Source organism: Macaca thibetana, chromosome 7 (assembly GCF_024542745.1).
Source record: "Macaca thibetana thibetana isolate TM-01 chromosome 7, ASM2454274v1, whole genome shotgun sequence".
Lineage (NCBI taxonomy): Eukaryota > Metazoa > Chordata > Mammalia > Primates > Cercopithecidae > Macaca > Macaca thibetana.
In genome coordinates, this window is record NC_065584.1 from 134232076 (window position 1) to 134248782 (window position 16707).

Below are 16707 nucleotides of genomic sequence, written 5' to 3' on the forward strand. Positions count from 1 at the left end.
GAGTCAAATATAATCTACTTTTTTTCTTTGAGGGATTGCATTTTATTTTTCAGAGAGTCAGATTATCTCAAAAAAAAAATATATATATATAACTGGAAAACTCTTTTCTCCCTCCCACCATCCTTTCCTCCATTACTTTTTCTTCTCTCTTGCTTTATCTGTCTTACTTTCTTCCTCCCTCTCTCTCTTTCTTTCCTTCATAGGTATATGCATCTGGAGGCAGAGGAGAGAGCCAAAGATAGCAGAGCTCAGTCAGGGAAACTCGATTTGCAATTGCCTATAACAGCTCAAAACTTGGACTGAGATTTTAAAAACACAAGATTATCAACTTAAATCTTGAATCTAGAAGAAAATAATTTTTCTTTCCAAATAATTTGATAACATTTATGTAAAATTAAAATTTTATTATTCCCCAGTGCCCCCACCATCACTACTCACCTCTCATCACTTTTCATCCTCAGGTTCAAAATAATCCCTGGCACTTGTAATTGAATGATCTCGCAATGGGTGTGTGAGTTTACTTGGATCTCATGGGGCCAAAGTAAGCGGATAATATGTTTCTCTCACAATCATCCACACTATTTGTTTATAAACAGCCTTATTTAATTTAAACTGGATTTGCAAAATTGGACCATTTCTAATCTTTCCTATCCCTTACATGTAGGTCCAATTGTTTCATTTTATTGTTGACTCTGATTCTAAGAATGAGTACATTTCCCTCAGCATGTAAAGGAGAGAAAAAAATATCCATGGACTAATGTAACAAAAATCTCCCCAATGAATTTCCCATAAAGAAGAGATAAAACATCAAGTACCAATAGTGCCAAAACATTTACTGAAAGTTTTCAAATCTTGCAAAAATATTACAAAAAGCGAGCAAACGTGGTGAAACTAATGACAAATTAGACATTGAAAACTAACATCTGGGTAAGTGTAGGCAGGCATGTAAGGGAAAGAGAACGTCCATAGGCAGTTGTTATGGTACACGACTGCATTTGACTCTTTTACACATATTATGTCACTTGATCCCATTTAGGAAAAATTATCCCAGACTTGGAAATTTAGATTTTAAAAAATAGTGGCCTATACATATCACATTAGCTCATTATCCATCAAGCTCACTCAAGTGTCACCTAACTCTCTTGGGAAATGTTACTTTGACCAAGAATTTAATAGGGACCAGATTAAGGACTCTGTAGAATTAGAAGTTGACTTGTAGAAAACCATTAAGACATGATGCTTTATTTTTGCTTTCTGGTAGAGAAATGTACCTCCACGGTTATAATTTTATTTCCCTGTAGGACACTAACCAGTTTTATATCTTACTGGCAATTTCATTTTATCAAAGCTTTCCCCACTGACTACTTAAATTCCACTTTTTTCACATTCTCTTCCAATTTCTCTGCTATACTGATGTCAAGTTAACTGGAACTTAACTCATCTGTTTATGAAATAATTATGTTTTTAATAATTTCAGAATTTGTGCTTTGACAACCATCAAACAACCACATGAGGTAGGTAGTATGTCCTCATTTGACAGAGGAAGAAACTGAGCCTCAGAGAAGGCCCATTATCGTCCAGGTTTATAGAGATAAGAAGTGACAGAACTGAGGTTTTCACACAAATATGCCCAAATTACTTGACAGGAAAGACACTGATGATTCACATGGGGACTGAACATTTGAGCTGCAACATCTCCAAAAAAATCAATCTTACCCACATATGTTCACTACACATTTGAATTATAAACATGACAGCTGAGCATCAAAAGCAAGTAACTTTAAATGATCTAAACCTGACTTTTAAAATAGTAATTAAAACATTATTTATTAATTTGTTTGGCTTCAATTCTGAAGCTTTAAAAATTGGAAATGTTGAAAATATTTGCCCATTGTGTGAAATTCCAATGCTTTGCTGATTCCATTAATGGTCTGGATGATGCTCAGTAAATTACTACTGAGGTTGTTAGAAAAGCCATTGAAAAGTATTTAGAATACTTAGTGGCAAGCCTCTCTGACATTTCATAAGCATGTCCTTACATGACACAGACTGAGAGCTTTTTGAATAAATTTGATTAAATTACCAGCCTATCCTGCTGCAAAGATGTTCACTCTCCTTTGTCTCTAGACTGGTAGAAAAATGAGAAATATAAACACACTTTTGTATTCTTCAGGCGTGAAAGCCATTTGTTGTCCTGGCTGAACAGACAGGTAGATATCAAGACTAAAGAGTGACACGCAACTCAGTCTGAAAGCACCATAGTACACACTTTAAATTTTAAAAGTATACCTCGGGAAAGGCTGATCTTATATATATGTGTTTATCTGTCAATACGCATGCTTTTCGGCTTGGATATATATACCTTTAAAATGCACCCTTTTATCCGCCTGAGGATCCATTCAATGTATATGCAGCTTTACAAGTTTTTCTCCATAAATAAGATTCTAAAGTTCAGGTCAATTGGTATCTAGGTTGATTTTAAAAAGAAAAAAAAATCTGTACTTGTAACAGTGTTTTGTCTACCAAATCACAAACTAGACAGTGACCCTCTGGCCTGGTTTTCCATAGCACACACTCCTGTTTAATGGGCATTGGCAGCTGTCTGCCGCAGATTTCAGTTAAGTGAGGCAATCTGCCCTCCCCACCTCTTGCCTCAAATCTCAAACTCTGGAGCCAGCAGAATTTCAGCTCCACCTGAAGTGAAAAGATAACTATGTGGTTTAAATTCATATTGACTCACAGTTTCACTGTTTTATCCTGGCCAAAGCTGCTCACTGTGTCTGTGGTTTTCTTACATAAATTTTCAATCCAGCTAGTGCTATTATAATGTGTCTTTTCCAGCCCTGATGTTGGGGGTGGATTTTTAGCTCGCATATTTTTTCCAGATGTGATAAGTTCTCCATAGCCCTCTTGGTGAGCAAAAGCATATCCAGACCTTCTTGAGCTTGACCTGCGGGTCCGAGGCCTTCGGCTACTTGGAGGCCTTGCCTTCTTCTGAGCCTTCTGCCACCGGCGGATCTGGAGACAAACAAGACCCAAAGTGAGCTGAGGCATCCAAATGGTAGACTCCAGGCAGTGGCCCACTTTGTAAAGTGAAATCCTTTTTTTAAGTAAAAACAACATTGCAAAGGGAAGTTTTAAATCTAAAAACTAAAAAATTTTCCACCCAAAAGATGACACTGGGGGCACTCGTGCATTTTTATTTCTATCGAGAAACTATTAAGTAATTAAGAAATACCAGAAAAATTTCATTACTGTCTCTCATATATCTTCAATGTACACAAGCATACTTTTGCATAGAAAGATTTTCTAACATGCACCGCCCAAAGTCAGCATAATAATTTATAATTTCATTCTCCCAAAACAGCCTTTTTCCTCTTTCAGGGATTCTCTGGATCTAACAGTCGTCAGTAACTGGACTAGAAGAAAATTGAGAAAATGAGTCAGAAATACTCAATTTTTGCAGTAGGTCAATGTATCATGAGACTTCCAGGGTTTCGATTTATTTTAGGTTTGCATGGCCTTCCTAAATGTTACACATTATCTGAGTAGGTTTCCTACAACTCTTTCATTTCCCTGTAAAGCTAAGGAGAAAAAGACCTGAGGTTTGTTGTAAGCGACCTTGTTCTCCGGTTTGGCAAATCACTTGGATTCTGACTTTGTGTCAGGAGAAAGCCATCAAGCAGAACATCACGATCGAACTTATAGGACAAACGAGCACAACCTTCCTTCCTTAACTCATCCACCATTTTCTGGGTTTATGTCAGAATGAGCTTGGAGAACAAAAGTTCACAACCGAACTTATAGGACCAACAAGCACAGCCTTCCTTCCTTAACTCATTCACCATTTTCTGGGTTTATGTCAGAATGAGCTTGGAGAACTGAAGAGAGGACAGATATGACAAGGGACTCTGAATTCTTCCAGAAGGAATCTTTTTAGACTTTGGTCCCAAAATGTCAGAGACATGATGATGAAAAAAATGTCTATCTCTGTGTACCTCGGTCTCTCTCAGCATCACTGGCCTGGTCCCACTCACCACAGCAGCATGTTCCCCCTTCTCATGACATGGCTACGAATGTTTATCTCCCTTTCTTTCTCCTTTTCATGTTTTATCTGAGTCCTGATCTAAGTTGACATTGTCCTACTTACTTGTCTTCCCGTGAAATTCTGAAATATGTTCTGTTAATTCTCCAGTTAAGGAATTTCTATAACCTGTTCTTCCTACTTGCCTTCCAAGTTTACTAATCTACCCAGTGTGCTGCTCTTCCCCTTCTTAATCTGTTCAGAAGGTAACATCTCACCTATGTTTCTGAATCTGCTACTGGATTTCTACAAAAATGTTAAGCCCCTTTGACTCACACCATGCTTGTCTCTTTTACTGTGCTTGTGCTTGCTCTCAAATCAGTATCTTTTTCTATAGCTTGTCTTTCCCTTGGAAAAATTGTCCAAAATGAGGCCTGTGAGCTTCTTTTTAAAACTCAGCTTTTTAAAATACCCAGTTTAACTTGTAATTTATGACTCTCCATCCACATCTAGTATAGATGCCTCTCTTCATTGGCACTAAGGACTAGTACATTCAAGATGTGGAAAGTCCCATCTATTCTGATGTGATCTAATACACCAGTAGGTGTTTGCTTGTGACAATTTCATTAGCCCATCTCTGAGCTTCCAATAAGACAGAAAAGCACACCATTTCAAGAGCCAAAAACCAGCTTTCAAGTATTCATCAGCACTGTGACATACCTGATCACTCAGGGTTGGGTATAAATTCACCTTCAAAAATCTGAATACTACCACTGGCAAAACCGAAGCCACTGTTGTTAAGAGAATTACCAGCCAGATACACTTCTGGGTCAGGGAATGTCGTGCATTACCTATTATTAAAGAAAACATGCACTGTGGTTACAAGTAGGACTGAATTATTAATTAACAGGTTCTTTGTTCCTACAAGATCTTTTTTTTCTTTTCCTTTTTTTTTTCTTTTTTTTTTTTTTTTGAGATGGAGTCTCTCTCTGTTCCCCAGGCTGGAGTGCAGTGATGCAATCTCGGCTCACTGCAAGCTCCACCTCCTGGGTTCACACCATTCTCCTGCCTCAGCCTCCCGGGTAGCTGGGACTACAGGCACCCACCACCAAGCCCAGTTAATTTTTTTTTGTATTTTTAGTAGAGACAGGGTTTTACCATGTTAGCCAGGATGGTCTCGATCTCCTGACCTCATGATCCGCCCGCCTCAGCCTCCCAAAGTGCTAGGACTACAGGTGTGAACCACTGCCCCTGGCCAAGATCTTTTTTGAAATGGTGGGATTTGGATCACCTAATGTCACCATGATGATAAGAAGGCAGAAGTGCTAAGATCACCCTCAGGAATTGCTTAGTGGCCTGATCACTTAGAGATTACCAGCCTGAACCACGCATTCTCTCACCCAGGCTCAGTCTAATATCACTCACGGAGCACAATTCTCTCTTCCAGCATCAAGATCTTGTGGTTACAAAGCAGCCATTATTTTTAAAAAGCACATTTACCCTTTACCCTTGTGGACTCTTGAATTAAAAGTGTCATATCAAAACTACACAAAAAATCTTCCAGATGCAGATACAGTCTCAAATAATGATTGCATTGATTGGCTTGTCATAAAAGCGGAGCTTTTTCTACTGCAGGACCAACCTTTTAAATTCCAGGCAATGGCCTGAGAAAACTCGCCTCAGAGGGACTTGTTATTTCTTTATTGTTCATTTGGTTATGAGGTCCTCAAAGTTCCAAGATCAGGAAGGCTCCTGGGTTTGTGAAAAGAGCATTCCCTCACCAGGAGACTGTTGATGTAGCCATCCAACATGCTAGAGCAACAGGACAGTGAAACTCATTTCCAAGCCTGAAGTCAGTTTCCTTACTCTTTACTCACACCTCACATACCCCAATGTGGCTTAAACAAGGCAATAAGGATCAGTAAGGCAGGCAGACAAGCTCCATGGGGAGATGACAACCCTGCTTATATCACCAAAATAAACTTTTGTCCCTGTTCATTTTCTAGAGATTTGTCATCATACCCCCAATTATCCAGGTCCCCTATCCCAGTATTCAAATGTTACCACCATTCAAATGGGCTTTGGGTATGAGGGCTTGGCTACTGAATGGTATGTCTGCTTTTTCTGGCTTTAGAGAGAGGAATCTGCCTGCCCAATAGCAGCTGATTCCAGTTGCCTTCAGCCATGGGCAGAAAAAACTTGACTCAATAAATTAAATGTCTCTTTGAGCTCCTTGAAGCTTGGTACCCTCAGGCATGACTGGGAAAACAAGCTTCACTTTGAAACCACACTCCTGCTTGCTGCTAGCTACTAAGGAAAAAAAAATTTTTCCTGAAACCCCAATGTTGATCTAACTTTTAAAAAATTTCATTGGCGCTCAGTAATTAATTACTGAAATGGCATGTGCTTAGCTGGAAAGAGTGGTCCCTGCACAAATTACTTTCTCCAGTTGAGGCATTCTCATCTCATTATGCATCACAGTGCTCTCTTAGGACGGAAATCTTCCAGTCAATACACTGAACTTTTCGATTTGGCAAACCATCTTAAAAAAATAAAATAAAAATAGTTTTAGTGTCCTTGTTTCCCAATATGCTTATTCTTACTCATGACCAACATGTCTCTACATAGTTGGAATCTTTTGGTAAACAAAGTATTACCAGTACGTATTAAGTAAGAGTGGTGCAACTTAAAGATTTCCATTTACATGTAGGAAAAGGCAAAAGGTGAAGAACAGTTTTAAGTGTATGCATGAATTTAAATTGAATTACAATTTCAGGTGCCTTTGCATCAATGTGGATTTATAACCTTACTAACCTTATAATCCTATTTCAGTCCTTGTGGTCTTATTTTGCTTTCTACATAAATTAGTCCAAGAATTTACTTCCTCAATTAGTGAATACAAATCTCACTCTTGCCTGATTAAGTTCAAGAATGTTGGTCACTGCGCATCTCTCTTTTCCAGTTTGTTTAGATGAACTTGGTTAGCAGTTTATTTCACACACACTAGAGATTTCAAAACCTCTGAGAAAGTATATTAATATCCCTCTTTTATTAAGCTCAGTGGCCTTTGCTGGGAGTTCTTTTGAAATGTGGAGTGCAATGATAGTATACCCCATACATAGACTAGAGGTATACTCTTTGTAGAATAATAGAATTTTTTAAGGGATTTTAGAGGGTCATTTGCTACTCATCTGATGTTCAAATTCCTCTGCAATGTTCCCACCAGTAATCAAGCCACATTTGCATGAATAATAACAATCACCATCATCACAGTTAACATTTATTTAAAAAGTACTATGTACCAGGATATATGCTAAGTGCTTTATATGTATTATTTCATTTAATCCTCATACATTTTCCATGAAAATAGGCTTATTAATATCCTCAGTTTATAAGTGAAGACATTAATGCATAGTATAATGTTGTGAGCTGTATGTTTAGTCTTTTTCTCTGTTTTCTGGCATAGATTTAAAACTCCTTGAAATCCTCAAAGTGATATGTGTCTTTTTGTTTGTTAATGAGTTGACTGATGGCTGGAAGTCCCTAGGTAGCTTTAGGATTGGGGCTGGTCATCGAAAGACTAAGGTAGGATTAGAGGGTTGGGACTTTCAGCCCCAGCCTCTAAGCTCCTAGAAGAGAAGAGGGACTGAAGGTTAAGCTGATCGCCAATGGCCAATGACTTTGTCAATCATGCCTATATAAAAAATGTCTCCATTACAGCCTTAAAGAACAGAGTTCAAACAGTTCCTAGGTAGCTGAACATGCAGAGGTTCCTGAAGGGCAGCATGCCTAGAAAGGGCAGGGAAGGTCCACGCCCCTTCCCCCATACATTCTCTATGCATCTCTTTATCTGTATCCTTTGTAATATCCTTTATAATAAACCAGTAAATGTAAGTGTCTCCCTGAGTTCTTTGAGCCACTCTAGAAATTAATCAAACTCAGGGAGGGGGTTCAGGGGAACCGCGATTTATAGCCAGCTGGTCAAAAGTAGAGGTAAAACATCCTGTGGCTTGCTACTAGCATTGGAAGTGCGGGGGCACTCATACAGAACTTAGCCCTCAACTTGTAGGATCTGACACTACCTCCAAGTAGATATTGTTGGAATTGAATTGGAGAACATCCAGCTGGGGTTCTCTGCAGAAACACCTCATTGGTTGTTGGTGGGACGAAATCCCCACTTCTCAGTGACCAGAGGTCACAGAAGTCTTCTGTGTTGCTTGCTGAGTGAGAGTAGAGGAGAAACTGAATTTGTTTATTCCTATATATTCTCATGTGGAAAGAAGAAACTTGCCCAAGGTCACACAGCTTGTTAAGTGGTAGAGCTGGCGCTTGAACCCTGACTGTCTAACTACAACGCCTACTCCTCATGCCACTTACGGAATAATGTCCAGGAATTTTTAGAAGGCTCTAAATTGTACTTTGTTTCATTCTTATCTAAATGCAAATAAGCTTTATGGTTGAATTCTGGCAGATGTTGGTGATAACGTGGCATAAAAGGAGCGTCTAGTATTTCTTTTTCTTCTACCATATATGAGCATTTTACAGGTCTTCAGGTAGCCCTAATGTATGTGCTATGCCTCTCATTGGCAAGGAGACAGCCTACTACATGTAAGCTGTTGAGAACCTGTAAGCTACTGTGAGTGATTCTTCTGCATCCAGTAGAGGCAGCAGAAACTGAGCTTTTAGAGCCAGGGTTTTAAACTTGGAAGCCTTCAGATGCCTGGCTCAATCAATTTCTGGACAAAGGATCACTAATCATCCCCAACTCCACCTAACACAAAAAATAAATTATAAGACAAGTAAACAGCAGCACGACAAGTAAACATGACTCACTTACCAACAAATGGAAACTGGTTTGGGAAGATGCCAAAGATGCCATTACTGTGCATTGTAAATAAAATGGAGAAATAAATGGCAATGCTCCCCCAGATGAAGACATGATTAATGAAAGTCCAGTAACTGGTATCCAAGGCTATCTGTAAATAAAATCAAATGCAAAGGGGAGGTCTTTGAGGATTAAAAGAGCACCATTTATCTAGTGATGTTTCCCCAGAATGGCCCTGTGGCAGGAAGGTTGCACCTGCCTAGTTGCCAAGTCAACCATAGGCATCCCCACTTTCTGAACACACACAGGGGACTGATCTGACTTTATATTTCTGGCAGAAAATTGACTTTACAACTTCTATACGCAAGCTATTATATCTGCCAAGGTCGAGTCAGAATCAGGAGGTAAGATGTTAAACATGTTAAACTTCTTTTAAGTGAGAAATATGAAAACACAATGGCTTATAATTTTTAAGTTACTTTCCAAATGCCTCTCAAAACTTTTCTATTGGAAAAAAATTCTTTCTGTAATGGGCAAGTGCAACATGTTATACTCAGTAAGTAAATGTTCACAATACCATTTTTACATATGCATGATCTTTTTTACACCAATATCCCAATTCATTTTGATGATCCTTTCTCTTCAATTACTCAACTTATAACAAAGAAAATTCTTCAGCCTTATTTTGGCATAAAATTCAGAAACTGGGATTCACGATGGCCTGGGAACATGGTCATGAGCTCTTCTTCCTTCTAGTAACTTACTGCGGCAGCTCAGCTGAAAGAGTGGCCTGCTATTGGAGAATCAAGGACGCCACTGGTAAATAGGAACACCTGAGTTCTTCAGAGAATTAAAAAAGTATGTTCTGGTATCATTATTTGCATCTCATAGGGCCCAAGTGATCCAGGTCCAAGTGAAGGTTTGCATTTCTTGTAGTTTGTTGCAAGACCAAAGATTTCTCATCTGTCTGAGGCGGCCCTACCTGCTTAGTAAATAAATTCCTCTCAGCATGCTGAGAGATACTTTCTCTTCCCACTTGTAATTTACTGTCCCTTAAAATGTGTCCCCATTAAAATTATGCTGGCAGCCTTTGATGTGAACTACAGGGTTTATAAAAGTACAGCCTTTCCTCTCCTCAGGAGGTCTGAAAACAGCCCTGCCTCCCATGCCTCGGCAAAGACATGCCTGCTTTCCAGTTCATTTGGCTGCCAAGACATTTCACCAAAATCTCCAACTTTACCTTCCACCACCTGTTAGTTTAACATTCTCAAGAGACAACGATAGCCTGATCTGTGTGGGTAAGAGTAGGCGAAGAAAACTTACAACCCATTTAAAAGGATTCAGCTGAAAAAGCAAGAATAGGTGGCTCCTATTGAAGCAAAACTAATAGAAGAGACAGACAAGCACGGTAACAACAAAATATAATAAGACCCCTTAAGAAGATGGAATTAGGTCTCAGAAAAAAATCTGAAAGAAAAACACACTATTTCTGAATTTAAAAATTCAACAGCAAAACTAAAGAATAGTCAATGAATAGAACTAAATTAACATTCTGGACAAAACAATACAAATAATATCTTACAATAGAGAACAAAAACTTGGAGACATGGAAACCATTTGCAAAAAGATATGAGACATGAAGAGCAGATTCATAGATCTCAGATCTATGACCCCAATATACAAATAATGGCATTTTAGAAAGAGAAAAAGGAATCAATGGAAAAGTAACAATCAAAGAAATGACAGCAGAAAACGGCTCTGTGATAACAAATAGCATAGACTTTCAGATTGACAGGGTCCTTTAGGTCCTATCCAAAGTAATGAAAGAAGATTCTGGTGACATAATTTTTTATGCAGAGAAGGAAAAAGAATCAACCTAACATCAAACTGTCACAGTGAAAAAGAAGGGTAAGTAAGATAAAAACATTGCCAAAACTGTTTAATTGAAGAAGCATAAGGAAAGGTTTAGAACAGGATTGTGAGACATTTGATGAAGGATAGAATTTCATATTATCTGTGGAATTCCATTCTGCCAATATGGAAAGATATATATATTTAAGTAACTATGAAAATAAAGAGAAATCACTAGTAAAAAAGAATATAATAGTAAAACTTGTAAATTATTCATTAGAAATGGGATTTTTTGTTGTTGTTGAGATGGAGTCTCGCTCTTGTCGCCAATGGCATGATCTCGGCTCACAGCAGCCTCTGCCTCCTGGGTTCAAGTGATTTTCCTGCCTCGGCCTCCTGAGTAGCTGGGACTACAGGCAGGCGCCACCATGCCTGGCTAATTTTTTTGTATTTTTACTAGAGACAGGGTTTGCCATGTTGGCCAGTCTGATCTTGAACTCTTGACCTCAGGTAATCTGCCCACCTCAGCCTCACAAAGTGCTAGGATTACAGGCGTGAGCCACTGAGCCTGGCCAGAAATGGGATATTTTAAAACCATAATTAATGCATACAAGTATGAAAGAGTAAAAAAAAAAAATTGAAAAGCAGAATTAAAAGTAATCATAAAATAATATAGCCTGATAAAATACAGGTTATTACAATAAAAATGAGTAGCTTAAACATTCTTATCAAGGAAGACTGATAGAATGAGATAAGAAATAAATGGAAATGAAGAAATTGGCCCAGATTATGTATCGGGCAAATGTAAACTAAAAAAAGCAAGAGAAGAAAACTAATATAAAAATACAAAACTTAAGAATCTTTTATTATGAAAAAAGATAAAAGCTACAAAGAAAAATAATCAGATACCATTTAATACAGATACAATAATGATCAGAAACCATTATGTGGCAAAGAATATAGCTTAAATTATATGAGGTAAAAATCTCTTTGAAACACAAGGAAAACTTAATAGGAATCATAATCACAATGGCAAACTTTAATACGCTTTTCTCAGCATTTGACAGACCTGATGGCAAAGGTGATGGCTCTTCTGGAAGTCTGTGGCCAACCTGTTGGCAGCCCGCCCGCAGTGTGATGACAACCAAACTGTAAGGTGTGATAACAGCGGCATTTCCACGGAAGATACCTCATATGTTTTAATAAACCTCTTTTTTCGCTTACATTTTTAAAGTGTCATTTGGAACTACTATCTTTTTGGGAAAGTATTATGGCAATATTTATGAAAATGTTAAATGTACACACTCTCTGACCTAGCAGTGAAAACAGCAAAATACCATTCTTTATCCAGCAGATTGGTAAAAATTAGAAGTTCTAACCCCAGAAGTCTCATTTCTAGGAATTTATCTGACAGTATATAAAATATATGCACTAATAGATGCATTGTAGCATTGCTTCAATAACAAAAAACATATAGAAACATCTTGTATGTTTATCAATAGATGGTAAATAATTATACATTCATATTATGAATTTATGTGCAGCTATTAAAACAATTAAGATAGATCTGAATGTGTTGATTTGGAAAGCTGACCAGAATATCTAGTTAAGCGAGAAAAGCATATTACAGAACAATATACATAATTTTTATCCCCTTTTGTTAAATATGTGTGTATGCATCGTCTCAAAGTACAGAAAAAGTATGGAAGGATTTAAGCTATGGTCATCATAGTAGTTAAAGAAGGGAAGGAAAGGAAGATGGTTCATTTTATTTTAAACACTTTTGTACTCTTTGGAATGTTTAAAAGAGCATTTTATAATTCAAATAAGTGAAAAATACTTTTTTAAAAAACAATAGAGACTACTTAAAGTTGGCCTGTAGCATCAGCAGGACATAAGATTTATGACTGTAATTACAGACCATGGAAATTTCATGGGGTTGTTACCACAATGAAAAGTCAAGCTTAAACAGTGAGGAAAGGATATTAATGCTGCTGTCAAAGTGAGCTTATTCACAGAATTCCTGTAAGTTATTATTCTATATATTAAAGACTACAGTTTTTGATTGAAGCCAAAATTGCCTAGCTTCCATGGTTACAAACATTTACATACTTGGGTCTAAGAACTGTATGGTAAAACAGACATTTTCAGGGCTTCCTAGAAATAAAAACAACTGATAATCTTTTCCAAATAATTAGACTAAAATGACAGAAACTGGGAGTCTATATGTTCCTCACGTTGAAACTTTGCCATTGAAAGAAACATCTATGTGCTTGTCACCTATTAACAGTTTGTCTCCCATGTTAGCCAAGGGTGATACTGGTATCCTAGGTGTTCCCACATGAATGAGAGAGGTGGGGACTGTGAATTCCCTGTACTGACTATGTGACTGGGAAGGCCACAGCTTCTACTTCTCTTTACAAAGAAGGGAGGTTCACATAGCTTTGGAGCTGGGCATCTGGAGTCAGAAGACCTCTGTTCAAATCCTGGCCTACCACTTTTTGTATGACTTGGAATATAACTTAACCTTCTTGCTAAGTCTATTTTCTCAATGGTGGTAACAGTACTTACATTTCATAAGACCATAAAGATAATTAAATGAGATAATGGGATTATCCTAGTATCTGGCACAGTATCCAGTATTTCCTTTATGCTCAGTGTAAGATTTGTTCTCATATTTCTTGAAAATTTTGTGTTTTAACCAGTCTCATTGTAGACTGTTCCAGATAACACTGGAATTAGACAGAACTGGGTTCTAGTACTGGCTCTGGGACTTACTGTGTGACCTCAGGCAAGTCATTTAACCTCTCTGAACTTTCTCTATAAAAGGGATTCATAATATTTACTGCGTAATGGCATCGTGAGTAGTAAGTATAATGCATGGTATCACTCATGGTGGTGATGATGATACAGGTCTCTGACAGCTGCCATCAAGGACAGGCCTGCTTTGGTCATCTAGGTTAACACAGAGTTGAGGGATAGGTGGACAACACAACCAAATGACCACTAAATTCAATGTGGGATTCTGGATTGGATCCTAGAAGAGAAAAGAGTAATTAATGGAAAAACTAGAGAAATCTGAATCAAATCTGTAGCACAGTTAATAATATTATACCAATGCTAATTTCATATTTTAACAAATGCACCATGGTGAGGTAAGATGTTACCATTAACATCAGAGAAAAGCTACATGAGGGTATGCAGGAACTGTCTTTGCAGTATCTGCAACTTTTCTATAAATTTAAAATTATTTAAATTATTAAATATTATTATTAAATATTAAATTATTTACATTTAAAATTATTCCAAAATTAAAAATTGTTTTTAAGAAATTACTCCTGTTTGAACAAGATGCATTTGTTGTTATTTCCCAGGCAACAAAAGGTTATCCATGTTTTAATTATAAAATAATTCAAAGTAATACTCTAAATCAGTGAAGGGCTGCTGAGAAGGGTAATTTGCACCCTTCAGCTGAAAATGATACAATCTATTTGGAAAGTCATGTGTCAAGTGCCTTAAACTTCCTTTTGTCTTCTAGCCCAGAATTCCCACCTTTAAGGAGATAACCTTAGAAAATAACTAGAGGATCATGCTGAGAATTATGTACTATATGAAACTTTGCCATTGTATAACTTGCCACAGTGAAATGTAGAAACAATCTAACAGCAACATGGTTGAATAAATTATGGCACATTCATATGGTGGAATACTACAGCCATTAAAAGGGATATTTCAAAGAATATTTTATAAATAAGATAAATGCTTGTGACACAAAGTGAAAACATAAGACATAAAATTTATATACATATAATCTGATTTCCTTTTTTTTATGCTAACCCTGATTTGTGTTTGTGTGAATTTTAATCTTTCTCTGCATGTCTATACTTTTCCTGAATTTCCTGCAATGTATTCCTTTTATAATGAGATTAAAAGGATTTTGTGTTTTTAGGGCAGAAGCACCACAGGTGCATGCATGGCCTAAGTTTCTGCTTGGCTGCAGGAGGTGTGGCGACCACAGCACATGCCACCTTCTGAGGCCATGCGGTACTTGACTCTCCCGGCACTGCCTTGCTTTTGAAGGCATCTAAAATCTCTCATTTTTTCCCACACCACATTTCACAGCTGGGTCATTCTGCTGAACTCAGCACAGGAGGACTCTCTCTCAGACTGGTTGGAAACTTTGGACACATTTGAAAACCGTCAACACAGTCTGTAAACACATCAGTTATAATGATTCTTTCCTAGGAACTTGACACACCCAGATGAACTCTCTTGTTATGACAGGAGAGAATTTCCTCTCAACATCTCCCTCATTTATTCAATACTCAAGAAATATCCATTGTGTGTCTGTCACACTAACAGGTGATGTGCTCAGCTCTGGGTATACAGTGATTAATAAACATTTCCACTGCTTTCATGAAGGTTACGCTCTACGAGGTACAAAGACATTAAACGAGGGAACACACAACTAAATTTGTACTTACAAGGGTAAGTGACAACTATGAGATACAATAATTGATTTCTATTCCACTAGAGAAAATAAAGGGGCCTTAGTTTAAATGGATTAACAGAGGCCCCTCTGAAGAAATGACATGTGAGGGAAACTAAGGGAAGAATGTTCCAGGCAGGAAAGTGCAAAGCCATAAGGCAAGCAAGAGACTCGTGAATTCCAGGAGCAGAATAAAACCCAGTGTGGCTGGGGCGTTGTGAGTAATGGGATTGGAGGGATGGCTAGGACCACCATTGTCTTTGAGGAGATGGAAGGCAGAGAATAGATTTTGAAGAGACAAATGGCCATTAAGGTATGAAGCAAATGGATTTGGAAATCCTCTCGCAAAACATCCTGAATGAGGGGCCAATGGTTACTTTGAGCCTAAGTGTGAATCCCCTCTGAAAAAGCATGCATATCATTCTATATCATTCTTATAAAACTTGGATAATCAAGGGTGAGAAATTTCAAAAGTTTATCTTAAAAACTTCAAGCAACAAGAAGTCACTTGAAGCTTTTAAAATAAGCTTTTGAAATTCTGTAATTTTTTTGTGACTAAACAACGTTTTTAAAATATGAGTTTCTGTGGGTTCTTAACTTGTGAGAAAGTAGAAATGTAATTTCAACATTCAACTGGAATACGAACTGTATGATTTATGAGAAAAACAGTTTCTAAACATAAAGTTAATATAAAAACATGGCACTGGCACTACTGTAATAGCACGCAAAACAAATTATGGGCAAGCAAAAAGAAAAAAGAGAAAAAGATGCATGGGCATAACAGCAGGCTTTTTCTAAAATTAGAAAGATTAAGTTAACCAAAAATTGTAGGGTTAATTGTGAACACCAGTTTCTCACACACAAACACACACACACGCACACATACATGCACACACACATACACACAAACATTTAATGCTTGTTACATGTCATACCTACAATGACTCTTCCAGGTAATTTATTATCCTTACTTATAAACAGATTATGTAAAGGACAGTATGAAGAATGATTTCTATTTGCTTTTTCTTCAGATAGTGGCCTTTTATTTCAGTTACTACCTTTCAAATAATCTCTTGGAGTACCAAGGAACAGGCCTGATCCAGAGGTGAATCAGCTATTACCACTAAAAAGATGTCCCTGTACACCCCACCATGGTCCTCTCTATGGAAGGAGAATCCACAGAATCGGAAATGTACCCTCATGACAAAGAGAAGATCACCTAATTATTAACAGTTTGCTCAGTAATCAAAAGACAACAAAACAAAACAGAGGTCGCATAGCTTGCTGTACCTACTCAGAGCTACAGATTGTAATAGAGGAAAAGTTTTTCTAACTATGTGTGGTGATGCACACCTATAATCTCAGCTACTCGAGAGGCCAAGCTGAGGAATTGCTTACGCCCAAGAGTTCCAGACAAGCTTGGGCAACATAGCAAGACTTCCTCTCAAGAAATAAAAATAGAAGCTTTTGTGAACTCTAACTCATTATCTAATGGCATTGACCACCATTCGCATTAAA

General features: G+C 37.5%; 1 protein-coding gene across 12 annotated transcripts in view; it reads right to left on the reverse strand.

Moving 5' to 3' along the window:
* Positions 1-812: 812 nt before the first annotated feature.
* Positions 813-16707, reverse strand: part of ATP8B4 (ATPase phospholipid transporting 8B4 (putative)) — a 314125-nt gene continuing 298230 nt past the window's right edge. For 10 of the 12 annotated variants that reach the window (XM_050797123.1, XM_050797120.1, XM_050797121.1 and 7 more), the window contains 3 exons: positions 8862-9000; positions 4745-4875; positions 813-3018 (listed from right to left, as the gene is read on the reverse strand). In XM_050797123.1, the coding sequence (XP_050653080.1) occupies positions 2737-3018; positions 4745-4875; positions 8862-9000 (552 nt within the window). In that variant the 3' untranslated portion in view covers positions 813-2736. The other 2 variants (XR_007727270.1, XM_050797126.1) reach the window with 2 other exon arrangements.